At 49.1% G+C, this 27,992-nt stretch overlaps 1 protein-coding gene across 4 annotated transcripts in view; it reads left to right on the top strand.

Annotated features, from left to right (window-relative positions):
• Positions 1-27,644, top strand: part of SCARA3 (scavenger receptor class A member 3) — a 34,575-nt gene extending 6,931 nt beyond the window's left edge. The window contains exons 2-7 of one of the 4 annotated variants that reach the window (XR_014055888.1): positions 8,843-8,941; positions 10,462-10,581; positions 15,193-15,291; positions 16,340-17,383; positions 25,962-26,914; positions 27,055-27,644. Coding sequence is in view for 3 of the 4 variants with exons in the window: in XM_081497221.1 (XP_081353347.1) it covers positions 8,142-8,240; positions 8,843-8,941; positions 10,462-10,581; positions 15,193-15,291; positions 16,340-17,383; positions 25,962-26,413 (1,913 nt within the window). In the remaining variant the exon portion in view is untranslated. Of the gene's footprint in view, positions 1-8,141; positions 8,323-8,842; positions 8,942-10,461; positions 10,582-15,192; positions 15,292-16,339; positions 17,384-25,961 lie in introns of all 4 variants that reach the window. The other 3 variants (XM_081497221.1, XM_081497248.1, XM_081497232.1) reach the window with 3 other exon arrangements.
• Positions 27,645-27,992: the final 348 nt, after the last annotated feature.

Here is a 27,992-nt window from a genome sequence, read left to right as displayed (position 1 = left end):
CTGAGCGCTTAAGCACACATGGTTGCTTTACAATGCTATGTTAGTTTCTGCGGTACAGCAGTGAATCAACCACGCATGTACATATATTCCCTTTTTTTTGGATTTCCCTTCCCATATACTTTAAATTATCTCTAGATTACTTATGATATCTAATACACTGTAAATGCCAGTTTAAATGTATATCGTTGTAAATACAATGCAAATGCTATGTAAGTAGTCACTGGTCACTCAGCAAGTTCAAGTTGTGCTCTTTTGAAACTTTCTGGAAAGTTTTTGTTTTTTTTTAATATTTTCTTACTGAATCTGTGGATGAATCTGTTGAATCTGTGGATGAGGAACCCATGAATATGGACTGGCATTTGTTTTATACACACACACACACACACACACACACACACACACACACACACACACACACACACACACATATATGTATGACAGTGACAGTGTTAGTTGCTCAGTCGTGCCCGACTCTTTGTGACCCCGTGGACTGCAGCCTGCCAGGCTCCTCTGTCCATGAGATTTCCCGGGCAAGAATACTGGAGTGAGTTGCCATTTCCTTCTCCAGGGGATCTTCCTGATCCAGGGATCGAACCCATGTCTCCTGCACTTCAGGCAGATTCTTTATTGACTGAGTTATGAGGGAAGCCCTATATGTATGTATAATAAATTGTGTTTATTTAGCTGTGCCGAATCTTAGTTGTGGCACTTAGAATCTTCAATCTTTGTCCATTGTGGCATGTGAACTCTTAATTGCAGCATGCCTGGTTGTGGCATGTGAATTCTTAGTTGTGGCATGTGAGATCTAGTTCCCAGACCACGGATGGAACCTGGGCCCTGGCACTCCGTGGGTCACCACACCAGATGTCTGCACAGTGTGGGTGAACCTTGTGTAGCAGAGATTTGTGCCACCAAAATGCCAAGAGTACCCAGTGAGAACAGGGCAAGAAAGGGGAGGAAGGTCATTTAGGATAGAGAGGGAGCCTGCCCACAACCTCTGTGGTTACGGGAACCGTGAAAGGCAGCTGATGCTGGGAGCCGTGGGCTGGCTCTGAGGATTCAGGCAGAAGTGGTGGGGAGGGGAGAGGGAGAGAGGTAATGCCTGTCCCAGAGCATCAAATGTGGATTTTAGGAATGAAGGTGCAGAGAGGTGGCAACTGTCACAGGGAAGCAGAGCATGAGCAGGAGAATCTGAAAGGGAAGGATCAGTTCATCAGAGCAGAGAGGGACAGACGGATTCCCACCCGAATATAGACGCATCTACAGCGGAAGACTGTGGGGAGGGGGTCATGGCAGAAGGCTTCCAAGGAAAACAATTTTTCAACCTTAATTACAGCATTCTCCGACCGTAAACTACAATTTCTCTGCAACTTTAAATATAGCCTTGGTTCCTGGGAAGAGTCTGAAATCTTTATTTTTACTGACCCAATTGGCTGTTTTGAAAACCCACTCTGTGAACTCCACAGAAGATAATCATCAAAATATGTTCCTTGAAGTTCCTGAAGAAAGCCCTTTTATTCAGTTCCTCGAATCTCTCCCCCTCTCTGACTGATGGAAGATTGCAGTCCCAGAAAGACCAAAGAGTGAATTAACTCCACATTTTCGGTCAACCAACAGCGAGCCTGAGTCGACGGCCACAGTTGTGTTAGCAGGTTGGGGCTATTTTCCGCCTCCACAGGGAGAGGTGAACCTGGTTTAACCTCAACGGAGCCAGGAGTCACACCCAGCCACGTGCCCACTCGGGAACCTTCAAATCGAACTCTCTAGACGTGGCTCTGTGGGAGCCGAGGCTTGAAAAAACAAGGGCGTTCCCTTGTGGCTGTCCCTCTGATATTTGAGTTGGATGACACGACCGTAGGTATGGAAGAAACAGAGGCTCTTTCAAATCTCCAGTGGTTACCACTGCTTCATGAGACTGAGCTTGCAGTGCTGTCTTCGAAGGCTAATTTGTTTTTAAAGTTCACTGCTTGGGATTTGGGTAGAGATCTCTAGCTGAAGTGTGGGGCCGGTTATGCCTTGGGTAGGTCATGTGGAATGCTGCCTCAGGACAGCTCCCTCTAGAACAGGGGAGGCTGAAACAGTGATACAAAGTCTTTGAAGTTTGGTACCCAGAACAGCAGGCCATCCCCAGTTTGTCCCAAAAGAGAGGTTTTCCCAAACACTCGTGGGTTCAGGCATTACCCTATCCCCAGGGTATACTCCTTTCCCAAGCCCCATTCACTGCCGTCCCAGTAGCCTCTATCCTGGAGTCAGCAAAATGAAAGTAGAATGAAAAAGAGAAGCAAAATATAACTAGAGCCTGTTTCTGCCTTCCTGGAAAGGTGACCTCGTTTCAGACACCTGTGGCAACCTCTTCAACCATCCCAGGACCCGGCAGCCCATAATATTTGACACGATGGGGCCCCTTAGTTTTCAGCATATCAAGAAGCCCTCGATTGCATGGATGGTTTACATTTGATGCAGGAGAGAACTGCAGCCTGAGTTGAGAGGGCCGTAAAAATGCTGTTGGGATTCTAAAGTGATCAGCTGGACACAGATGGAAAAAATTAAACCCCTCTCCCACAAAAAGGGAGTCTTTTTAGCCTTTAGGAACGAAAAATCATAACCCTTGCTGCAGCTCGGGGGAAAGGGAGGGGAAGCAGATCCCAAATTTTGCTGCACCACCCCCAAACCCCTCTTTCATTCCTTTTCAATCCAAACATTAGGCCCCTCCCTGTATATTCTTTCAAAGTTTCTGCTCCTTTAAGCCTTTGCATCCTGAATTCATCAGCACTCCCCAGCACTCCCTCGCCATGGAGAACTCTAAAAATAGATCATGTTTAAACCATATTTTAAGTCATTAAACTTTTTTTTTTTTTTTTTGGTAAAACTGAGCTCTTAATTGAAAAGGGCAGAAGTTAGCAATTCTCTAAGGATGCAGGCCTTCTCAAAGGGTCAGTAAACCCATCTTTTTTGAAAATCCGCATGAGGCCAGCCCCGTGCTGAAAGAGGCCCAGGGAAGACTTCCTGACCTCAAGGAGGTGACAGACTGCTGGCAGGCCAGACGTGCAAACAGATGCCGGGCCCAGATGGATGAGGCTTTTGTGAGCTCTGTGGCTTGCATGTGTGCATGTGTAACTGTGCAAGAACTCCGCAAGTGTCTTTGCGTCTTGCTTCAGATCACTTCCCTGGTGGCTTAGATGGTAAAGAGTCTCCCTGCAAAACAGGAGACCCGGGTTCGATCCCTGGGTTGGGAAGATCCCTTGGAGAAGGGAACGGCAACCCACTCCAGTGTTCTTGCCTAGAGAATCCCATAGACAGAGAAGGCTGGCAGGCGACAGTCCATGGGGTCGCGAAGAATTGGACACGACTGAGCTACTAACACTTTGACTTTTCAGATCGCTGGGCATTTAGGAACCACTGACTAGCTCACAAATCGCTTAACCTCTCTGAGCCTTTGTAACATGACAACTGGGCTCTGTGACTTACAAGTTCCCTCCCCACTCCCCCTCTCTCTGAAAACTCTGGAAAGCCAGGGCACCCAACACTAAATGACATGCCCTAGAAGGCGTGGGAACAGGCAGCAAGAAAGATGGACTGGGGAGGAGATTCTTTTCCTGCGTCTGCCCACTCCACTTGGTCCCGTGCAATGGCAGAGTACAGATCCTGCCTCATCCACTGTCATCTTGCCCATCATCGCCTTTGTGTCCTCCAGCCAAGCTCTTCTCCATTCTTTATGTCTGTCTCCTCTCCCATCCTCTCACTGGCTCAGTCGTGGTGTAATGTGAGTATAATGAGTCCATGCTTGCAAACGGTTTGGCTTCTAAAACCCTCACAAATGCTTTGGATTATGTTCTCATTCAGAGGAACAGGGCTGGGACAGTTGCTACAGCCTTCCAGACATAGGTAAATGAGGGGTCCCCAGGTTCTGTGGTTCAGTGCTAGTAAACAGGAAGTTTGAAGGATTAGAAAGAGAAGATCTCTTTGGGGATGCTGGGGAGCAGTGCTGTGAGTTATGGAGCCGAGATGTCAGCAAAGGGAATGGGGCCAAACACTTATGAAGTCTCTCGTCTAAAGAGATCTGAGATCATGCCCACCAGCAGTTCCCACCATGCTACCCCGCGAGGCATCAGATGGGTCTCTGTGAATTCCCACTTGCTCATGACTGCCCATCTTGGGGCTCTCGACAGGAGAGCAGAATTATGACAGAGCTGTGTGCTTTCCGAGGGAGTGTTCGCTGAAGGTTTGTGTTAATCTTGATTGATTTAAGCCTTCCCAGATTCCTTGCAAAGGCTATAAACAGCAAAGTGATGAAATTGACCCTGGAAACAAAACAGGGAGGAGACCTCATCACGGGGGTGGGCAGAGAAGTCCCACCAGGGGAGGAGAGAAATGAGAAACATGCAGGAAGGCCTGGAAGGCATCTCCGCTCTAAGAATGGAAGGAATACCTCCCCAAGGGACCCCAAAGCCCGCGGTATATCCAACAGCGTCGTTCTGGCTGAGATGTTGGGGGTGAGAGGGCCCCGCTAGTTAGGGTGAGGTTTTGGTGGTCACAGCACAGAAGGCACCGCCTTGCCTGGGGCGCTGCTTTATGGAAAACTGATGGCAGTGCTGGTAACCTCCCAGGCAGAGTTATCCTCTTAAACTCTTGGCAGATTGATGATGGGGTAGCAGCCCAAGACACAAAGCAGGGCTGAAGAGGTTGATTTCTTAGGATACGTAGAAAGGGTTCCCATCCTTGTCAGCCCTCCTTCTGCCGCTGTGCCCACCCTCCTCCAAAGCATGCACACACACACACACACACACACACACACACACACACACATTCATGCACACAGCTGAAAACACACTAACTCCATCACATAGAGGGTACCTGGAGTCTGTTACTATGGAGAGGAAACTCAAGCAGGAAATTCAGGAGGTTATGATACTGTTACTGATCAGGGTCCTTGTATTGGAGTGTAGTTGCTTTTACAATGTTGTTTTACTTTATGCTGTACAACAAAGTGAATCAGCTATAGGTATAGGTGTATCTCCTCTTTTTTGGAGTTCCTTCCTGTTTACTTTTTCTGAAGCTCTTGAGGGTAATTTACACACATCGCGGTTCTTTACTTCTGAACACTTCAGCGTGGATTTCCTAGGAACAGGAAGATGATCAGGGTACAGTCATGAACTATTGAATTTCTTCAATTCTGTATCCAATTTACCATATGTGTTCTGATGTTCGTTGATCAAATAATCCCCTCGATAGATTCCCTTTTCCCTGCAGCACAGGATCCGTTCTGACATTAAGGACTGTATTTGGTTGTCCTGTCTGTTTCACCTTGTGTTGTCCTTTTAGACTCTAATATTTTTGAAAAATACAGTCCCCCACCAACTTTTTAAATACAATTTTCATGCTGTGTTTTTCTCGTGTTTCCTCATGATTCAATCGGGGTTCTGCATTCTTGGCCAATAAATTTCGTAGATGATGGTGTGTCCTGCTCAGCTGTCACATCTAAACATATACCGTGTCCATCTGTCCCTCTCCTGGTCAGTGTTGCCTGATTTCCTCAATGTATAATCACTGAGGCTTTTTTCCTCCTCTGCAATAATAAGTAGTCTGTAAGGAGACACTTTAAGGTGGTGTGTAAAAGCTTATACATAAACAGACATACATGCTGTTCTTCATCAAAATTTTCCCAAGAGGTGGCACCCATTGATGTTTCTTGCCTGATCCAGTCTTGACCATGATGATTGCTGATCCCCCAGCTCCAGAAGTAATAAGAGCCCTCCCTTCTCCCTGTCAGTTTGTCTGTGGTATGGATTCCTATTTTTTCAATGACTCATAATTGCATTATTATACTTAAATATTTCAGTGCTCAAGTTGTTCAGGCTGGTTTCTATATACTTGTGACATGCCCCTATCATTTTTTTTGAGCAGTTCCTTAATTTCTGAAATAGCAAGATGTTCCAGGTCTTGCTGTCTACCTTCTGCCCCAACCGTAGAATTAATCATTTCTTCAAGGTGCCCTGGTTCTTTTTAGTGGGAAATGGTATGAGAGACCAAGATCTGGTTTGCTAGGCATGCTCAATGCTATTTTGATGTCTTTGCTTCCTGGAAATTTCAACAAAGTTATATGTCTACACATAGCTACAAATACAGATACCTCATAGCAACCCACTCCGGTTTTCTTGCCTAGAGAATCCTGTGGACAGAGGAGCCTGGTGGGCTGCTGTCTATGGGGTCGCATAGAGTCGGACACAACTGAAGCGACTTAGCAGCAGCAGCAGCAGCATACATATATGTGGATGTAAACAAATATATTCATACATAAACACATTTTAGAAATTATGAATTCCCACTGATACCTTCAACTTCAGTCCATCCCCAGAGGGTTCTTTCTTATCTCTTCCATTCTATATTTCTGATCCCCTTTTCCATATTTGGATCCCTGGGTCCAAACCAATCAATGCATTTACTCTATTTGCTCAGTCTTGAATTAATCTAAAATAACTTCCAAATTGCTTTACCCGTGCTGCAACAATAGAATAAGTTTCTTTGAATATTCAAGATTTGTTTGCACTTCTTCCCCAATCCTACCCTATCACACCCTAGACTGAGGTTACACAGTCCAAACTATGTCATAATAGATTAGTTTTTTCCTTGTTTCTTCATTTAGTGTATTTATTGTATTCATTCCAGCAAGCAAGGCTTAACAGGTTCCAAGTATTTTTATTAACAAAATTTAATTTTTCAATATGTAAAAACTTAGCATACTTTTAGAAATCCAAACTATACACAAAATTAGAGTGAGAGGATGGTGACTCTTTTCTGCAGTCTTTTCCCCCACTCCACCCCTTGTAGAACACAGCTTTGTTGTTTTCTTGTTGACTCTTCCTGCATTTCTTCTTTTAGTGATAAGCATATATATGGATGCCTTCTTATCTTCCCTTCTTTCTTATAAACAAGGTGGCACACCATATGTGCTCCTTTGCACTTTGTTGTTTTCTTGTAATACCTCCCAGAAGTGACTCCACATCAGTTAACAGAGATTCCCTTATTCATTTGTATAGCTGTGCTGAGCCCCGCTGTGGGTATGTATACCATTGGGTGTTAGTCAATCTCCTGTACTTGCATGCTTAGATAGTTTCCAATTTTTGACATTACAAATAATCCTGTAATGAATAACCTTGCCACATATATTTTCAGATTGTCGGAGGTATTTATCTTAGACAAATTCATAAAAGTATGATTGCTGGGTCAAAGGGTAAATGCATATATTAAACTCCCTCTACAAGCTTTGGGCCATTTTTGCTTTCAGATCCCAACTCTCCACCACCTAGGCCAACAGAGTGTATTGTCAAGCCTCTGCATTTTTGTCAATCTGATGGGTGAGAAATGTTATCACAGTGTAGTTTTAAACTGCTTTTATCTTATAAGTAAAGTTAAACATCTTTTTATTTATTTGGGTACACTTTTATATCTCTTCATAATTGTTCTGGTCTTTTGCTCATTTTTCTATAGGATTTTGTCTCCTTTATTTCCTCTATTTTGACAAGCTCATTATAAATTTGGTATATTAATTCTTTATCTGTGATGTATGTTGCGAATATTTTCTCCTTGTTTGTCATTTGCTTTTTTGGCCATGCAGAAGTGTTGTTTTACTGTTTTACTTTAATGTAGTCACAAGTATTCATCTTTTCTTCTATTGCCTCTGGATGTTCAGGCATGGTTTATAAAATCCCCCCAACAGATATCTCCTAAGCAGTTTAGTTGTCATCATCAGCTTGCACCCCCACGTCCCAGCACAAAAGCCCTGGTCAGCTCAGTGCAGACCACCTCATTTCTCAAACACTCACTGGCAGGTTTGTGTTCATTCTGCCTATTTTGGGCATCTTTCTTCTGGTCATTCATAAAAAGACCAGATCTTGTAAGGAGGAAGGGATATGCAGTGTCTAGGGAAAGGGGAATAATCTTCTGAATGAAGGAATGCATCACTTGGGTCTTATTTAGGGAGCACGAGTTCCCAGGGAACAAGCACTGAATCAGCCTTCCGACATGAGACCTGTTCCTGCCTCAGTCCCATCCACCCTTGGCAGGTCCTGTATGAGGCAGCGTGTGAGGCAGAGGCTATGCCCATCCTGTATCCTCACACCACCCCCTTCTCCTCTCTGCAGTGCCTCCCCTCATCAGCTGGGCTGGATGCAGAGTCTTGATGAGGACTGTACTGGAGCCAGATTCATCCTTGTCCCTGAAGAAGCAGAATCCTACTTTGGGTACCACATGCCAGGGATGGAAATGTGCTGAGCCACATCAAGCAAGCTATATTTCTTCTTGGGCTTCCCTTGTGGCTCAGTGGTAAAGAATCTGTCTGCCAGTGCAGGAGACGTGGGTTCGATCCCTGCATTGGGAAAATCCCCTGGAGAAGGAAATGGCAAACCACTCTAGTATTCTTGCCTGGGAAATCCCATGGAGAGAGGAGCCTGGGGGGCTGCAGTCCACAGGGTTGCAAAGAATTAGACACGACTTAGCAACTAAACACCAACATTTCTTCTTATTTCATGCCAGGGATATGAGCAAGGTGTAGGTAGAGTGGGCAGCTGGGCTGGCCTGTGTATTTTTACAAGTTTGCCAGAGATCATGAACTCTCCTCTCCCAGATATTGAGATGTCCTGGTCCGTTAGCCATTCGATATTGTCCTCCATCCCCCTTTGCTCTGATTACCATCAGGTCACCTGGAGCTCAGGTGGGCTGACTTGGACCCAGAGGTGAGGGTGAGCATGGGGGCTGGGGACTATAGGTGAGCGGGGCATCTGCAGAGGGGTGGGTGTGGCACAGGGCTCCAGCCTGGGGTCTGACAGTGCTGGCTTCGTCACAGTGAGCTCAGCCGCTGGGGACGGAGATGCGCTGTGTGTCACAGAAGAGGAGCTGGCTGCTGACGACGAGGACATGCCGTCCTTCCCGTGCACACAGGAGGGTAAGGGCTCCGGAGCGCCCCTCTGATCCCCTCTCTGGGCTGAGAACCCCCCCGCCCCTGCCCTCAACCCTAGGCTGGGGAGAGACTTGCCTATCCACATGGCTTCACAGTCCGGGCTGTCCCTTCCCCACTGCTCCCAGGAGGCTTAAAGGGTGGAGTTGCACAGGCCTGGGTTATGCAGTACAGATGAAGTCAAAGTTTGTCACATGTGACATCTGTCTCCAGGGCTACTCCTGAGACCACTGAGGACCTCTGCCATCTCCCCCAGGGCCCACCTTCCAGTTGGCCCAGAACTGTCCCCTTCATCATGCCGCTCAAGTGGCCTGTCCTTCTCAAGCCCATGGGACCCAGCTTGGCATGAGAAACCAATGCTTCGTGAACTGTTATTTGATGTAGGGCTTCTTGGCGGGTTTCAGTCTAGATACTCAGCCTTGGCTGTGCATTGTCATCACCCAGGGATGTCTGAGACTGACCCTCAGAAATTCTGATCTCTTGGTCTGGAGCGTGGATGGGCATCAGGGTTTTTAAACATTCCTGTTACTCATAATGCTCAGCTGAAGTTGGATCCATCTTAGAAATTGCACAACCGGCAACATCACAGCTTTCTCACTGGGCAGTGACCACCTCCCAGGGTCTCCAGGATCACTGGCTTCCCTCCTGCTTCTGTACGAGGGACCAACTGACACACTGGAATCATCTGTTTGGATTCCAGGAGAACTTCAAGTGACCTCCAAAGTTTGGGGATTAGTGACCGACCTTCTGGTTGGCCTGGGACTGAGGGGTTTCCCAGGAGGTGTGACTTAGAGTTTTTAAAACTGAGACAGTCTTGGCAAGCCATCCTGGTTTGCCCGATTCCGAAGAGTTCCCTTAACAAGAGACTTTCAGTGCTAAAATCCAGGAACATCCTAGGCAAACTGGGAGGAGTTGGTCACCCACTGGTGAGACAAGGCTGGCTTCCCTGTAGTACAGATCACAACTAAGGCTGATGTTTTGGGAAGGGGTGATTCCCTACCACGTGGGCTGAATGACGATGCCATGGAGACAAACGATAATGTGATGCCAGTGTTCTTCCAAGGCCCTGACTCTGGTCTCACCTATTCCTAAAAGCTGTGGGCTTCCCAGGTGGTGCTAGTGGTAAAGAACCCACCTACCAAAGCAGGAGACATAAGAAATGCAGGTTTAGTCCCTGGGTCGGGAAGATCCTGTGGGAGGGCACAGCAACCCACTCTAGTAATCTTGCCTGGAGAATCCAATGGACATAGGAGCCTGGTGGGCTACAGTCCATGGGGTTGCTCAGAGTCAGACACGACTGAAGCAACTTAGCACGCATACCCATTTCTAAAAGCTCCAGGACCTCGAGAAAAGGCAGTGAAGTGGGTGGAGATGGAGACCAGCGACAGCCCCCTTTCTGAGGATGGTTCAAAATGTGCCGAGACAGGCCAGAACAGGAGAACTGAGCCTTTTAGTCGCAGCCTCCACCACTGGCTTTTTTTTGTCGCCACCCTCCCTGCCCCCCACAGGCCGGCCGGGACCCCGCTGCAGCCGCTGCCAGAAGAATCTGTCTTTGCACACGTCCGTGAGGATTCTTTACCTCTTCCTGGCCCTGCTCCTGGTGGCCGTGGCCGTGTTGGCCTCTCTGGGTGAGTGCAGGCTGTCAGCAGCATTGGCTAATCCAGGGCTCTCTACCCGGGGCTGTGGGGGAATTTCTCATCAGGGTTCTGTTGGGCACCAGAACCCCAAAAGACAAGCACAGATCTCTGCAGCTCAGGACCCACAACAGCATCTTCCTGGCTGGGGGCTCTGAATGCCTGCTTCAAGCTGTGAAGATTGGCTCCTAATTTCTGGTCAATAATGAGCTGTGTGGCCTTGGTCCCTCTCAGGACCTCTGTTTTCCTACTGGTAGATGACAAGATGGGCTTCCCAAGTGGCTCATTTGTTTAAGCATTCTCCTGCTAATGCAGGAGACACGGGAGATGTAGTTCGATCCCTGGGACAGGAAGATCCCCTGGAGAAGGGAATGGCAACCCACTCCAGTATTCCTGCCTGGGAAATCCCAGGACAGAGGAGGCTGATGAACTACAGTCCATGAGGTCACAAAGAGTCAGATACAGCTGAGCAACTGAGCACACACACACACAAATGACAGGCTAGGACTAGACAGCAGTTCTCAGTTTCAGCTCCATGTTAGAATCACCTGAGAGCTGTAGAAAATATGATGCTCTGGCCCCACCCTGGATAGTGGAATTAATTCAGTATTTAAGCTCTTCAGATGATTCTGGTGTACTTCCAGGCTTAAGGTCACCGGATCAGATGACTTCTAAGCCCTTTCCGTGGTCCTTATGTTTCTCAAAGTGAGGTTAGATGCCTTATCTGCATCAAGGTCACCCCCAGGATCTGTTAAAACGCAAATTCCTAGGTCTCAACCAGACCTAGTAAATCAGAGTCCAGCCAGTGGGGCCCAGGGATCTGAAGCTTGGTGGTTCTCATACACTCAACAGTTTGTATGACAGTCTGCCTGCTGCCAGATTCAAGTAACCTCTGCCTTCTGCAGGCTTCCCTGGTAGCTCAGCGGTAAAGAACTCACCTGCCAATGCAGGAGTTGAGAGTTCGATCCCTGGGTCAGGAAGATCCCCTGGAGGAGGAGGAAATGACAACCTACTTCAGTATTCTTGCCTGGGAAATCCCATAGACAGAGAAGCCTGGCAGGCTGCAGTCCGTGAGGTCGCAAAGAGTCAGACATGACTTAGCAACTAAACAACAACAACAACAACTGCCTTCTGGATGCTAACCATTTATATTTAAAAGTAAAAACAAATTTGAAAGCTTCTTACTGCAATCCCATTCCATTCATAGCTTCATTCTTTAAAACTCTTCTATACAAAGGGAAGCCAGTAGGTTTTCTTGCTCCAGTGGACTAGACGCTAGAGACAACTGGGCTGGGCCTCGGGTGAGGCAAGGGAGACACAGAGGATAGTCCCTGTGGGTGCTGACCCTGCACTTGTATGACCCCTAGGATGGGGCGCTTCGTCCTGACCCCTCTTAGAGATATGCAGTAACTGGCTTTCCCGGCTTGAAGGCGAGAGGCCAGCATGTTGATGACTTGAACAAACAAATCCTTGTTGGAATCATCTTCCAATAATCCTGAAGGTGTTAATGAAATTCAGCACAAGCCAGCACCTCCTACGTGTCAGGTATTGAGAACACTGAGATGAGTCCATTGCATTTCACCCTCAAAAGGAGTGGTTCTCAGTCTTGCCTGCAGGTTAGAATTCTTTTGAGACCATTTGAAACTGCATGTGCTGGAGCCCTCCTCGCCACGTGAATGAAATCATAGTCTCTGGGTAAGACCCAGGCTTTAATCATAGAGGAAAGCCCCCAGGAGATCCCAATGAAGTGGGAAGGTTGGGGAACCACTAATTAATCATTAAAATATTATAATAACTATTATAATAGTTATATAATAATAATAGTTATTAAAATAATTATAATAGTTATTAACAATTTATTAAAAGTTCACTCTCCCTGTTAGTTTTTATTGAATTATTATAACTGCATAATAAGATATTAATATCTTATATTATTATGTATTTCTTAATTATAACTTTTCATTGTTAACTTAATATTATTACCTATTAACTATTATTGTTAACTATTAGCTTGTTATATTATTAATTATAACATTAATAATAACTTATTAATTGTATAATAAGATGTTATTGATAAATAATAAATAACACATTAACATGCTTACGGGATTTACCTGGTGGTCCACTAGCTAAGACTCTGCAGTCCCAATGCAGGGGGCCCGGGTTCGATCCCTGGTCAGGGAACTAGATCCCACATCGTTTCAGCTAAGAGTTAGAGAGCCGCAACTAAAGATCTTACGTGCTGCAATGAAGATCCAGCACAGCCAAATAAATAAATATTTAAAAAATAAATTTTTTTTTTTAAAAAAAGAACTTCCCAAGCCCCTCACCCCCACTCAGCTCCACCTTTCTCTCTGCTAAATCACTTCACAGAGTCTGGCCACCCAGAAAGTGGCTGAAATCCCTGGTCAGAGGAGGCTGAGGAGCTATAGCCCTGCCATTTAGAGGCAGCAACCTGGCCACTGGACCCTTAGCAGTTCCTGGTCGGCCCTCAGAGAGCCCAGCTCCCAGCACCCATGGGACCATTAAGACAACTCCAATAGCACATAGAGAAGAGCCTATATAGGCACCAGAGCCCTTCAGAAGGGATGGACAATTACTGAGTGCCCACTGGATGCCCACTGGATGCCAGGCGCTCTCCCATACATGATGGTCATGAGTCCTCTGAACAAGGCCCCAAAATGGGAGGCTGGCTCCAATCCACATACGAGAGGGCAGAATGGGAGGTGAAATAATTTCCTCCAAGATCCAGTGTGAATGGGCTGAGGATTATAAGAACTGGGGGTGAGCAGTGTGTCTGGGAAATCAAAGGAGAACTTTAGATTTTCCTTTTCATTTTCACCTCCAGCCTGGGTGTCCCCATTCCTTAGGATGGTGCTGGCCTTGTTCATGGGGTTTATAATCTAGAGTACAGTTGGCAAGCTTTTTTTGTGAAGGGCTAGGAAGAAATTCAGACCATGTATTGACTTGGTCAAAACCAAACTCTGCCATTGCAATGTTCCCAACAGTAGGGAATTTTTATATAATTGCTGAACTGTTTATATAGAGCATGAAACAGACATTAAAGTAATGATTTTAAAGTGACTTAAGGCTCAATAAGAAAATGTCCATGACACGATACCAATAAAGCAAAATAAAATAGATGAGATGTGCCGAACATTCCAATTTTGTACTGTTGTCTTCTAAAAAACCATGTATCTGTGTAGCTATAAGGGCTTGCCTGGTGGCTCAGCGGTAGAAGACCAGCCTGCCAATACAGGAGACACATGCTCGATCCCTAGGTCAGGAAGATTCCCTAGGGAAGGAAATGGCAACCCACTGCCATGCTTGCCTGGGAAATCCCATGGACAGAGGAGCCTGGCATGCTGCAGTCCATGGGGTTGCAAAGAGTCAGAAACAACTTAGCAACTAAACAACAACAACAATGTAGCTATAAAATGGCTGAGATAAATAAGGTTTGAGAGATACACAAAAATGTTGATGGCAGCTGTATCTCGGTGGTAGGATTAGGAATAATTTTTATTTTCTTTTTATATTTCTTTCTTATTTGTCCCTATTCTAGCCTATGGTCAGGTTATAGTTCTGAAGTCTGAGTGGATGGAAATCATATATGTATATGCATGATTTATGTATTATGTATTCTAATGCATACATATATACCCCCATATGTATATATACACTTAAGGGAGATATGTAAAGAGATTATATCTATCTATGTCTATAGATATACACTAAGTCCCCTACATACAAATGAGTTCCATTTCAAGAGCATGTTCGTAAGTCTGGTTTGTTCCTAAGTCCAACAAAGTTGGCCTAAGTACCCAACTAACACAATCGGCTGTATAGTATAGTATTTCATAGGTTTATAATACTTTTCACACAAATAATACATAAAAAACAACCAAACACAAAAAAATAAATACAACATTTTTAACCTTACACTACAGTAACTTGAAAAGTACAGTAGTCCAGTACAAAAGCTGGCATACAAGGGCTGGCATCGGGTGAACAGGCAAGAAGAGTTACTGACTGGAGGAGGGAGAGGAGGTGGGAGATGGCAGAGATGGAGGGTCATTAACAATAGGAGACAGAAGGCAAGCTGCGATTTCACTCACGCCTGACACTGACGGCATAGGCTCTCTTGTTCCCTGCTGGATTCAATTCTGTCTACCCTCTTGCTTCCAGACATCCTGGGTTTGAAATAAAGATACTATACTACTGTATTCTATGCAGCACTCTACAGTAAGTTACACAAAAGCACGCCCACTTGTAGAGGATGCACATGTGTGACAGTGTGCACCAGACACGTGAACTAGCTTATGTGATTGGACATGCAAACGTACGTTCGCATCTTTGACAGTTTGAAACCTGAAGTTCATATGTAGGGGACTAGTGGATATAGATATATAGATACACAGATACATTTTTGAGAGAAGTGTGATAGACTCTGGCCTTTGAAACATCTTCCCTTACAGCCATTGGGAAGCCCCTTAGAAGAAGAGTGGATGGTTTTGGCTAATGGGGGGCTGATAAAAATGCCTTCTCAACAAACGACTGCTGTTTCTCTGAGCTAAGCCCCTTTTCTCATCCCTGTTTCCCCTGAAGTCTTCAGGAAAGTGGACTCTCTCTCAGAAGACCTCTCCCTGGCCCAGGCCATGTATGACAAGAAACTCGTGTCTATGCAGAAAAATCTCCAAGGGCTGGGTAAGTGTCTAGGGTTCAGGTGTGCTAACGACCAGGAGGAAGGCTGGTATTACTTGGAGTGGGACCAGGGATCCCCCCAGGCCATGGTGCCCTGGATCAGGGCAGCCTTCACCAAGCTTCTAGGCACAAGGGAAGGACAGTCATGGCTCCCTGCCTCGCTTTCCAAATGGAGAACCTACCCAACCAGGACTGCTACCCTGGGATATGCCCAGGAGTGGGGCTGAGAGTTCTGTATGTGGCACAGATCTGCCCAGAGCCTCCAGGTAGAGAAGAAAGCTGAAGACAGGCCACTTGCCCTCATGTATCCGAAGTTATTGGGTTAGCCAAAAAGTTCATTAACACGAATGAACGTTTTGGCCAGCCCAATATTTTTAAGACTTTTCAAACACTCTTGACAAGTCGGCCCTTTCCTCATCACTGCCTTAAAGTTTGCATGGTTTACAGTCTCTTTATCTCTTGCTTTCACAAGACAATCTTGTTCTGAAAATGAGACAGAAAGAGCCATAATAGAAGAGTTTAGAGGGGGGCTTCTAGGTGAAAAGAGAAAGTTCTATTCTACCACTAATTAGCTGAGTGATATTTGCAAGTCACTTCTCTGAGCTTCATTTCTCAGAAGTCTCAGGGGAAAAATGTTCCTGCACCCTTTTCTCCACAAGTTTATGAGAGATTCAAATAAAATCAAATCTTTAAAAAAAAATTTTTTAAACCAAATATTAAAATATGGGGAGAAATTTTAAAAATAAAACGGGAGGCTCTTGGCAACCTTAGAAAAGTTACAAAGATATATTTTCTTGAGACTGTGGTGAGGAGATGGAGACAGTGTCCTAAAGCCTATATTTCCCGTCAGAATCAAGACTTGGGGTAGAAATAAGATAGCACAGAGGATAGTGAGGTTTTTCCAAAAAGGATTTCATAGCAGGTCTTAGGGAAGGAAGAGGGATAGGACAGTCGCATTCCAATTCATGATGCTCTGAAATATTAAATTGAAAGAAGCAACCTTTGCCCTGTGAACCTTCAGCAACTCAAAATGTTGCCCTTTCTCCTGAAGATCTGAAAGCCCCGAACAACTGCTCTTTCTGCCATGAGGCTGGGCTGCTGGGGCAAGAGATCAGAAAACTGCAGGCAGAGCTGGAGGGAATTCAGAAGATGCTTCTAGCTCAGGAGGTCCAGCTACACCAGACCTCCCAGACCCACGACCTGCTCTCCACCACCAGCGGTCAAATCTCCCAGGAGATGGGCAGTTGTTCCTTCTCCGTCCACCAGATCAACCAGTCTCTGGGGCTCTTCTTGGCCCAGGTGAGAGGCTGGCAGGCCACCACTGCCGGCCTGGACCTGTCTCTGAAGGATCTTACCCAGGAGTGCTATGACGTCAAGGCGGCAGTACACCAGATCAACTTCACGGTGGGGCAGACCTCCGAGTGGATCCATGGGATCCGGCGGAAGACGGAAGAGGAGACCCTGACCCTCCAGAAGATGGTCACAGACTGGCAGAACTACACACGGCTCTTCGGCAGCCTGCGCACCACCTCGACCAAGACCGGGGATGCGGTGAGGAGCCTCCAGGCCACCCTGGGGGCCTCGTCCCAGCGCATCAGCCAGAATTCCGAGAGCCTGCATGACCTGGTGCTGCAGGTCATGGGCTTGCAGCTGCAGCTGGATAACATCTCGTCCTTCCTGGATGACCATGAGGAGAACATGCACGACCTGCAGTACCACACGCGCTATGCCCAGAACCGCACGGTGGAGAGGTTCGAGACGCTGGAGGGACGCATGGCCTCCCATGAGATCGAGATTGGCACCATCTTCACCAACATCAATGCCACCGACAGCCACGTGTACAGCATGCTCAAGTACCTGGACGACGTACGGCTCTCCTGCACCCTGGGCTTCCACACCCAGGCCGAGGAGCTCTACTACCTGAACAAGACCGTCTCCCTCATGCTGGCCGCTACCGACCTGCTCCGGGAACGCTTCGGCCTGCTCAGCGCCCGCCTGGACCTCAACGTCCGCAACCTGTCCATGATCGTGGAGGAGATGAGGGCCGTGGACTTACGGCACGGGGAGATCCTGCGGAACGTCACCATCCTACGAGGTGAGAGGCTGGTGGGAGGGGCTGCCAGGGAGCTCCCAGAGGGTAACACGGAAGGACCTATTTTGGGGCCCGGTATCCCGGTGGGCTGATACAGCCCTGCAGCAAATGCCTGGGACAACTGCCAGTTTTCACGTCCTTGTCAACCTCTTTTGGAAAAGTGTATGGCAGTGATGAAGAATCCTCCTGCCAATGCAGGAGACGTGGGTTACATCCCTGGTCGGGGAAGATCCCCTGGAGAAGGAAATGGCAACCTACTCCAGTATTCTTGCCTGGAAAATCCCTTGGACAGAGGAGCCTGGCGGGTTACAGTCCATGGGGTCCCAAAGAGTCAGACACAGTTGAGCGACTGAGCACACACACATGGCTCCTCACTTGCCTGACATACAAATTTGGATTTTTATACGTGGATCTATGTATGAGTCCACAGAGAGATATAGGCAGAGCTCATCCTTTGGAAACTCTGTCTTCTCTTGCTTTTCCTCTTCCCTCCCCCTCACTGGTGCTCTCCACCATCCGCCCCTCAGAGGCCCGCCACTCTGATGCCCTCTGCTCCTCCCATCTCACCCTTGCATTTAGGCAGAGTTCTCTAGAGAAATATGAAAGAGAGAGAGAGACTAAAAGGAATTGGCTCATGAGATTGTGGAGACTGGCAAACCCAAAATCTGTGCAGCTGATGTCCTAGTTCAAGTTCAAAGGCTGAAGCTGCTATAGAACCACGGAGAGATAGTGTGTCCATTGAAGGTTTGTCAGGCAGGAAATGCTCTGTTACTCAGGGGAGGGTCAGCCTTTGGTTCTATTCAGGCTTCAACTGATTCAGTGAGGCCCACCCACATTGGGGAGGACAATCCACTTTACTTGGTACTGCTTTAAATGTTAATTTCATCCACAAACAACCTGTGCACACACCCAGAATAATGTTTGGCTAAATATCTGGGTATCCCATGGCCCAGGTAGCTTGACACCTAAAATGAACTATCAAAAGTGCATCCCTCATCACCTTGGCACCAATGCCTATCTCCTTTGTTGTTGCTATTTAGTCAATAAGCCATGTCTGACTCTTTGCGACCCTGTGGATTGTAGCTTGCCAGGCTCCTCTGTCCATGGGATTCTCTAGGCAAGAATACTGGAGTGGGTTACCATTTCCTTCTCAAGGGGATCTTCCCGGACCAGGGATTGAACCCACATCTCCTTCATTGGCAGGTGGATTCTTCACCGCTGAGCCATCTGGGAAGCCCAGTCACATTTGGCAGGGGGGCAGGGATCATTCAGGGAGCTCTAGGAGACAGGAGGGAAATACCCACTATCCCAGACAGCATTGTTGTCTCCATGGAGCTCAGACTGGAGTCAAGCTGTCTGATTCTCTGGTTCTCTTTAACCATTTAGTTTCAAATCTGTGTTGCCTTCAATTTTATATCAGTGAGCATTTTTGCTAATATTTTCTTTACTCTAGATTGGTGGTGTTGCAGGGGGTCGGGGCAAGGTAAGATCTTGTTTGCTTGGTGTCATATTTTTGCAACAAAGCCAGGTACTGAGTATTTCCTTAGTAACTGAGACAGTCTCACAGTGCTTCACTTAAAATATGTATCTGTGTGACCTCTAGGATGCACTGTTCCAGTGAAGACATTAGCAGATAGTTCTCATGATTCATCTTCTAGTGATTTTGTTTTCTTAGGTTGCGTTCAATCTAAGAACAACTGAAATGTAAAGCTTTCCTCATGACAAAGCCTATTCATTTGGTCTCACAATCTTTTCTTTTTATTATTTTAAATTGGAGTATAGTTGACAATGTTGTGTTAGTTTCTGGTGTACAACAAAGTGATTCAGTCATACACATACTTGTATATCAGTTCAGTTCAGTTTAGTTCAGTCGCTCAGTAGTGTCTGACTCTTTGCGACTCCATGAACTGCAGCTCGCCAGGCCTCTGTGTCCATCACCAACTCCCGGAGTCCACCCAAACCCATGTCCACTGAGTCGGTCATGCCATCCAACCATCTCATCCTCTGTCATCCCCTTCTTCTCCTGCCCTCAATCTTTCCCAGCATCAGGGTCTTTTCAAATGAGCCAGCTCTTCGCACTTGTATATATTCCTTTTCAAATGATTTTCCAGTTGAGGTTATTACAGAATGTTGAGCAGTGTTCCCTGTTATACAGCAGGTCTTTGTTGGTTATTCATTTTAAATATAGCAGTGTGTACATGTCCATCCCAAACTCCCTAACTATCCCTCCCCTCCACCCTTCGCCACTAGCCTCACAACCTTTGTGGACAAGACATGTGTTGCGGGTGTCATGTCTTTATTTTACAGAAAGGTGACCTGAGACTAGGAAAAGTTAAGAGATAGTTCAAGGTCACACTGTGACTAAGATCCTGACCCCTTACCATGGCTCTGAGGCGCAAATGTCTAGTGATCAGCCAGGAGACACTGAGAGTGTGAGCTTGCAGATACCAAAAAACGCATTTCCACTGAGGTCCTGCTTAGGTGTCATGTGTGGGACAGACTGGAAAAGAAGGAAGTGGTACCGAAAGTATCAGAAGTGAACCATTTGAAACCCTCATTCCAAGTATAACCCAACAATAGTCATGAAAATTTATATTTGCTCCTGTCCTAATGATGACAGAGTTCTCATCAAAGGACTTCATCTTAACTGGAGACCAAGGTGGGACATCACTTTGGGCCGCATTTGACTCTCAGTTCAACCTCAGTATATTTGTTTAAATGCTATCTTTTGGCCAACATTCTTCTTGGTTGTTAAATCACCACATATAAAGTCTCTCACATCTGAAAGAAGATTTCAGGGACAAAATGTACACCACTTCCTACAGAAAGTATCATTTATTCACTCATTCACCTATAGACAGGTGCTGACAGGCTCTCGTGCTGGGGCTGGCTATGAGGTCTCCCTCTGTCTGGAGCCAAACTGCCATCTAGAATAAAGGAAGATGGACAACTATAGCCAAGTGCTGACTGAAGGGCTGGGGCTCATAAACTGTCCAGGAAAGGCGCCTGGATTCTAATTTGCTCTGGGTCTTTAGGCAGAATCACTTAATCTTTCCAGGCCTCTGGTTTTTTGGGGGTTTTTTGTTTTGTTTTGTTTCATATGTAAATCAGTGGATAAGACCAGTTGTTCTCTGAGATCTCTTCCAGCTCTGTGATGAATTCTGAGTCTCCATTTGCCAACCAGAAAGCCTTTGGTACCTCCATATGTTTGTGCCTCTCATAGACTGTTTCCTCTTACTCTCTATTTCCTTCATTTCCTCCTCCAGGGGATCTTCCCAAACCAGGGATCAAATCCTTGTCTCTTGCATTGGCAGGCAGATTCTTTTTACCACTGAGCCCCCTGGGTAGGGAGGAAAATGCCTGCTTGGAGGATTAGTAGATTTACTTGTTATCGAGCAACAAGGGCAGTCGGTGAAAAGGCGAATGATGCCATCTTCTGCTGGTGCCTGCAAGGGAGCTTACCGTAACGCCTGGCCTATTACTGGTACATTCTTACTTCCCGGGCACCATCCTTGAAGAGTGTTTATAGGGCTTACCACCTATGGGCCTTGACCTCTAGTTATTGTCTCCCCAGCCCCACAGGACTGAAGGGATGAAGCCTAATTCTCTGCTCAGTGTTTCCATCCCTTGGTCCTTACCACAAATGCCCACACAGTTTCCTTCCCTCCTGAATCCCAGCCCTGGACCTTGGCAGCCCTGAGTGCCAGCCCCAGTGAAACAGCTAGAAACCCTTCTCAGCCTCTCTGCCCGAACCACTTACTAGTCAACAAATGCCTTGAGAGAAAAAGAGGCAAAGAAAGTCAGGCTTCCTTCAATAAGATCCCCTTTCCTGGGGATTCTGGCATTTGATCTCTCCCCAAAACTTTCAGAAGGATGTCTTGGCATTGTGTCTAATGGTTCTAATTGTTCTCAGTGGGAGGTTTAGTCGGTACAAATTAATCCATCATAAGCCGACGTGGAAATCCACTGGCATTTTTTCAATGCTCCTCAGGTAACAAGAACCAGGATTGAGTGTCCCTGACCCAGGCTGATATTCTCATTGAACAAAGGGGAGCCTGCAGGCAGAATTCAGTCCAACGAGGACCAAATGGTGTACCCAGTCACCCAATTTGTTACTATGGGAACTGTGCTTTCCATGGCACCAGGCTACTCTCCTGAGAGGCGCCCCTGCTTCCTTTTCTGTCTCCTTCCACCTGTGTTGGCCTGGGGGATGGGCTGTGCCCCCCTCCCCACCCATGCACCCCCCTACCCATGGGTGGGCAGTGTGGGTACCCTGATGACTTGGTGCCTCTGCTTAGCCCCTCCCCACTCCCAGTGCAGACCACCTACTTGTCCCAGACATGCAGTCAGTGTGGCTCTGCCCTAATGTGCTGGGATGGCCTAATTACAGCCCAGGGCTTCCTGAATAATTATGGGCCTCTCCTCGGGTCTCCAGGATGCCCGGTTCCTCTCTCATCGCTGCGTCTTGGCCACTGCTGCTCCCATTTTCTCTTTTGTCCTAAATGTGCCCCCGCTGCTCAGAGCAGCTCTTAGCTGCTCCCCACCCCTCATCTCTGAGACACTCAGATCTTATTACAGGCTGGGTGAGGGGCCCCTGTTGGAGAGAGCCCCTGGGCAGCCCGTTTCTGCATCCCTCCCCACCATGTTAACTGCTGAACTCGCTTGTTGATTTCCTCCCCGCCAGCTCTCCCTCCCAGACTGCATGACTCATGGCTGGCCCTGGAGGGACAGGCGGAGGCTTGGCTCACCCGAGGGAGACAATCCTTAGGGTGACTCCTTCCTGGCTCAGTGGGCCCCCTCCTCCGGGCAGCAACAGAGTGGGAGTCCCTGGCTGTGGAAGGGGGTCTGGGGAACAGGCCCCAAGCTTCTCGGGCTTGGGTTTGCATCCTGTCTCCGCCCTCCCTGGTTGGTGATGGTTTGCAAGTTGTCACTTTCTGCACCTCAGTTTCTCATCTGTAAAATGGAGTGATGATCTCAATGTATGATGCTAGGGACATAGGAGAGACTCAGTTTCCCTTGCCCTTCCCTTTCCCGAGAAAATAGATCTCAGAGAAGTTAGGATGAGTGGGGGCCATTGTGGGCACACTGACACCAGACATGGCGGGGAGAGACCAATGCCTGTAACACAGGCCCTGCCCCCAGTGGAGCCTCCCCGATGGATGTCCTCATCAAACCACCACCTAGGAGCCCTCCATGGGTTCTCAGAGATGGGTCAGCAGCGGCAGGCATGGAGAGACTGTGGAGAGGGAGGTGACCCTTTCCTGGCAGGCCTCCTTCCACAGACGCTGGGGGCTGCAGTCCTGGGGCACCAGTGAAGGGACAATGAGACTCAGGCTTCTGCTCAAACCTTCACTGTAGGCATGGGACCCCCAGCCTTTCCCACCAGGGGAAAGACACCCAAGAGCTTCCCCAGAAAGAGGAGCCTGAGGAGGCTGGAGGGGAGGAGCAAACAGAAGCCTTTGTTCTCTGCTCTTTCTCCCCCGCTGTTGGCACAGAAACCCTGAGAAATCCTTTTGCTGGCTGCTGTGCCCTCAGGAGCCAGGGAGCAGAGGGCGTGCACTGGTGCAGGAGGGCGGGAGTGTCCCAGGGAGGGGCAGGGGGCTCCTGGTGGATCTGTGAGCATCCTTGTCCAGATAAGACTTCACAGGCATTTCCTGAGTCCAGGCTGGGGTTGGGAACCATCCACCCAGGGAACAAGAGTGGAAGTCACAGGAGAGATCCTAGGCTGAGAGAGAGAGGGACCAGGGAGCTGGGGCAAGCCCTGGACTGCGTGTTCCTAGAGCAGGAGGGACAGAGGCGGAAGGAGGGCTGCTGGTGGAGCCGCCATGCCCTGGGGGACTGTCAAGTGCGATCTCAGGGAGATAGATGATGTGAGCACGGATGGGCAGCACCTTGCCCGGAGTCGCCTCGTGCCCTCAGACTCCCTTCCACGTGAACAGCCTGCAGGGGCCTCTCCATCTCCGAATGGCTGTGCTATTCCAGCCCCCCACCCCCGCCTCCAGCTGCCCAGGTGCCCAGGGCAGAGCTGAGAGTGAGGACAGGCGTCGTGGCTTTGCTGGTTCCCAGCCATTCCTGCCAGACTGGGGGCGGAGGTCCCTGCCAGGCTTCTCCCTGTGCCCTTGTGCCCTGTTGTTCTGGCCACTGTGCTGCAGACGATCGTTGCAGACAGAAGGGCAGGTCAAGCTGTTCCCCAGCCAGGTCACTGCCACCACCGCCAGCCCATCCCACGCCCACTCCAGCCAGCCGATGATGGCATGCCAGCCGGTACTGCTGGCGGGCCGCGTGAGCTGAGCCCACAAAGGCCACAGCCCCGCTGTGTGTGGGAGGTGGGCATGGGCAGGAGGTGGCCCAGAACAGGTTTTTATTGGCCCCAGTGGTGCTGAGTATGTCTAAGCTCCGGTTTCCAGTTTAGATCACAATTGGAGGACGGTGTTCAATGACACTCTGTTCCACTTAGAAACCCTCCAAGAGGGAGATGAGTGGGGTGGAAGTGTGGGGGGAGGCCAGGACAGACAGAGGCAGTGTCTGCATTAGCGGGGACAGGGCCCCAGGGCTGCAGAACTGGGTCGAGCCCCCTGGAAGGGTTCCCAGCTCCTGCAGAGAGGATCCCTTCTCTTCAATGGGCTCACCTGGCTTCTGGTTTCTGCTCGGGAACCCCTGGGCTACCCCATCACTTCTCTGGTTGCCTCCTCTGTGAAATGTAGAAATTGGACTAGCCCTCATCGAGCTCCAGGATTCTCTTGCAAAGGCGATGGTGTAACAGCTGAGTTCTCGGGGAGAGTGGAGCGTGGGCATGAGAATTCACCTCCCAGCCCTGGGGTCATTGTCCCCACCCCCCATCCCATGAGCTGGTGCCCAGACCACTAAAGAAAGCTAGGGCTTTGCTGCGCCTTAACCCCAAGGGGCCTAAAGCCATTCTCTGCAATTCATGTCCTCACCAGGCCAGAGGGTGCTCTCTTCTCTAGCCCTGGGCATCCTACCTGCCTTGACCAGATTGACACTCTGGCCTGTGTCTTGAGGGTGGCTACAGCTCTGAGAGATGGTGACTCTGATCTACACAGCAGGCAGATAGGTGGTTAAGGTCATCTGACCCCTGCTTTGGGTGCTAGGCTGGGCTGTTTAAGGAAGGGCATATAAGGGGAGGTGGAAGGAATTGGGAGACTGGGATTGATGCATATACAGTATTGATACTATGCATAAAATAGAAAACTAATGAGAATCTACTGTGTAGCACAGGGAACTCTACTCAATACACTGTGGTGGGTGACCTGAATGAGAAGCAAGTCCAAAAAAGAAGGGAGATGTGTATATGTTCCCTGGTGGCTCAGACGGTAAAGAATCTGCCTGCAATTCAGGAGACCTGGGTTTGATCCCTGGGTCAGGAAGATCCCCTGGAGACAGAAATGGCAACCCACTCCAGTGTTCTTGCCTGGAGAATCCCCTGGACAGAGGAGCCTGGCGAGCTACAATCCATAGGGTCGCAAAGAGTCAGACACTACTGAAGCGACTTAGCACTAGCACTATAGCTGATTCACTTTGCTGTACAGTAGAAACTAACACAACTTTGTAAAGCAACTCTACTCCAAATAAAAATTAATTAAAAGAGAAGGAAGGGCATGTCTTCATCCTGGCATCTCCCCCAGGCCCTACACCAGAGCTGGGTGGGAGCTAGGGGTCCAGAACTGTTTGGTGCATCCCCCTTTTCAAGCATATACGGAGCTTTCCCTGCTGTGTACCTAAGCTCCATGTCCAGGGCAGGTGATGGGAGGCATGGTCCTCACTAGCTTCTTGGGGTCCCACAGTTCAGCAGGATCCACCAGAGAGAAACCAAGGATTTGCTTTCACTATACTGTGACTTCTCTTTATACATGTCAAATAAAGGATTCAGAAAATAGCAGCTCCAAGAGCTCAGAGAAGAGGCTGGAGTGGTCAGGGAGGGCTTCCTAGAGGAGCTGCCCTTTCTCTGGTTTGTTGTTATTCCCACTCACTCACACTGGGAGGCATCTACTTCTCACACCTCACTTTACACATCACTTTCTTGGCTTTCTCCTCCATGTCACCTGACTCCACTCCTGTCTCAGGTGCCCAAATGTCATGGGTGAAACCTGGGGTTGGGATGAGGGTGGGGCAGGAGGTAAGGACTGCAGCAGTTGAAGTCCATAATGAGTATTAGCATCCAGGCTGGTCTCCAGAGCAAAACAGATGATCCTGGATGGCCGTGGCCTTTGCCTGGAGCCGTACAGCTCTCTGAGCCTTCAACCTGAGTGCCCACATGGAACTCAAGCCCAGTCCTGAAGTTAGAACTATGAGTGCCCGCCTGGTGCAGGCCTTGTGCCAAACACCTATGCATGTTAGCTCGGGATGGGCTCCCAGCCTCACTTAAGATTCTCAGCCCCCCTTCACAGCTGGCCAAGCCGACTTAGAGGGGTCATGTCAGCGGCCTGCACCCCCAGAGCCAGTAGTTGGCAGACCTGGGACTTCAGACCCTTGGGTGTCACAGTGCCTGGTGCCCACTTCATGAGAAGGCCTCAGGAGACCTGTCCTCGTGGACTGACTTCTGCCCTCTTTTCTCTGACCCTAGGTGCCCCCGGCCCTCCAGGACCCAGAGGACTCAAGGGAGATGTGGGCGTGAAAGGGCCTGCTGGCGGCAAAGGACCAAAAGGAGACCCTGGCAGCTTGGGACCCCCAGGACCCCAGGGTCCTCAGGGGCAGCCTGGGGAGCCTGGGCCTGTTGGGGAGAGGGGGCCAGTTGGCCCAAGAGGTTTCCCAGGCATCAAAGGGTCAAAGGGCAGCTTCGGAACTGGAGGCCCAAGAGGACAGCCTGGCCCCAAGGGGGACGTGGGGCCCCCAGGGCCAGAGGGCCCCCCGGGGTCTCCAGGGCCTGAGGGGCCTCAGGGAAAACCGGGGATCGCTGGGAAGACAGGGTCACCAGGCCAGCGGGGGCCCGTGGGGCCAAAGGGTGAACCAGGGATCCAGGGACCCCCTGGTCTCCCTGGGCCCCCAGGCCCACCAGGAAGCCAAAGCAGCTACTGAGGAGAAGTCCAGTCCCGGAAACTGCCACGCAAAAGGCAGGGAGAGGGCTTTGGCACAGAGAGGCCCCTATAAAGCCACACCTGAAGACTGTATGGTCCTTTGACCCCAAAGGAGGTTCCCCCAGGCCTTTCTCTGCACCTTCGGGCTCCCCAGTAGTGACTTACCATAGAAAGCAGCCCCTTACACAAACACATACACACACACAGACACACACAGACATGTGCATCTCCCTGCTGGCCAGGGCGGCTGACCAGGTTTCCCTGGCGGGGTGGGAGGAGAGGTTAAGAGAAGTGCCCTCTCCTGTGACAAGCCTGCCAGGGAGGTGGCTACCTCGGGGGGGGACAGTCTGGACTCCGGCTCTGCATGGGTGGCCAACGCCAGTCTTTCTAGCATCTTCACCCCTATCCTAGATGGCTGGCAGTTCCCTGAGGCTCCCAGGGGTTGAAAAGTCCCGGAGAACATTTGAGGTGGGGTGAAGGGTGGGGGTAGGGGGGAATTATGGTTCAAACTCTAGGGACAGGGTGGGCTTGGCAACCACAAGACCCTCCCCCGTAACCATGGGAACAGGGTCCCAGGCCCACCCCTGCCCTGCACAGGACAGAGCATCTCCACCTGGGCCCTGAGGACTACATCCCTGGGAGTTCAGCCTTTTTTTCCACACCTCCAGAAAACTTCCTGGCTTCATCTTTGTGTCTGCCTCCAGGAGCATCCCAGGAGGAAACCAAGCGGGAATTCCATCTGTACCAGGGCTCTCTCCTAGCCCTGGAACTTTCTGTCAAAGGAGGAAGCCCCACTGCAATCCTGGGCTGACCTCTTTGTGGTGACCAGGGGAGGGCTGCCCCCCAACTGGCTCTCCTTCTGCCCCCCTGACCTCACCCCACTGTGACCCAGACTGGCCCAAGGCCTCTCTGCAGGGACAGCAATCCCAGACAAGGGGCTGTCCCCAGAATGGTGAGCTCCCAGTGAAGCTGCCCTTCCTTTGTGTCCTAACAGATAATGACCCCTCCTCCAGGCTGGGTGCTTGCAGCTGTCCCCTCCCTGACCTCACCCAGAGACTGGCCTCACCCCCTTCCAGAAGCCTTATCGATGACCCCCCCCACCCCGCCACCTTCTTGTAAGAGGTGTGCAACTGGCTTGCACTCCCGCCACCCCAACTGCGTGTAGTTCTCCTGTCTACATATGATATCATGCCACCTAGTATCACCGACTCAGTAAAGACCTGTTTCCAGGAGGGAGGTGTCTTCTGGTCCTTTCTGCCTGATGGAGGCCATGATGCCTTCAGAATCTCCACCTCACCTGGCCTTTGAAGGGGAACCAGGGGGTGAAAGATCCCTTAGATATTCAGTCCCACTGTGAAGTCTGGGTCTGAACCCTCAACCCCTCACTCTGGAAACACTGAGCTCCGCTGGGCCTTCCCAGTGGTCCTGAAAGGGCCAAGGGGCCCAGATGGCTGAGGGATTACCCACAGTGAGCGGGAACCTAGTAGAAGCCACATGAATTTACTAATCTCGCAGCAGATTCCTGGAGCGCTTGTGCTAAAACAAGATTGGAAAAGAAGACCAGACACCCGAGAGTTACC

The sequence above is a fragment of the Giraffa tippelskirchi genome, chromosome 1 (genome assembly GCF_054371585.1).
Source record: "Giraffa tippelskirchi isolate mGirTip1 chromosome 1, T2T-mGirTip1v1.2.pri, whole genome shotgun sequence".
Lineage (NCBI taxonomy): Eukaryota > Metazoa > Chordata > Mammalia > Artiodactyla > Giraffidae > Giraffa > Giraffa tippelskirchi.
This window is presented reverse-complemented; position numbering and strand designations above follow the sequence as displayed.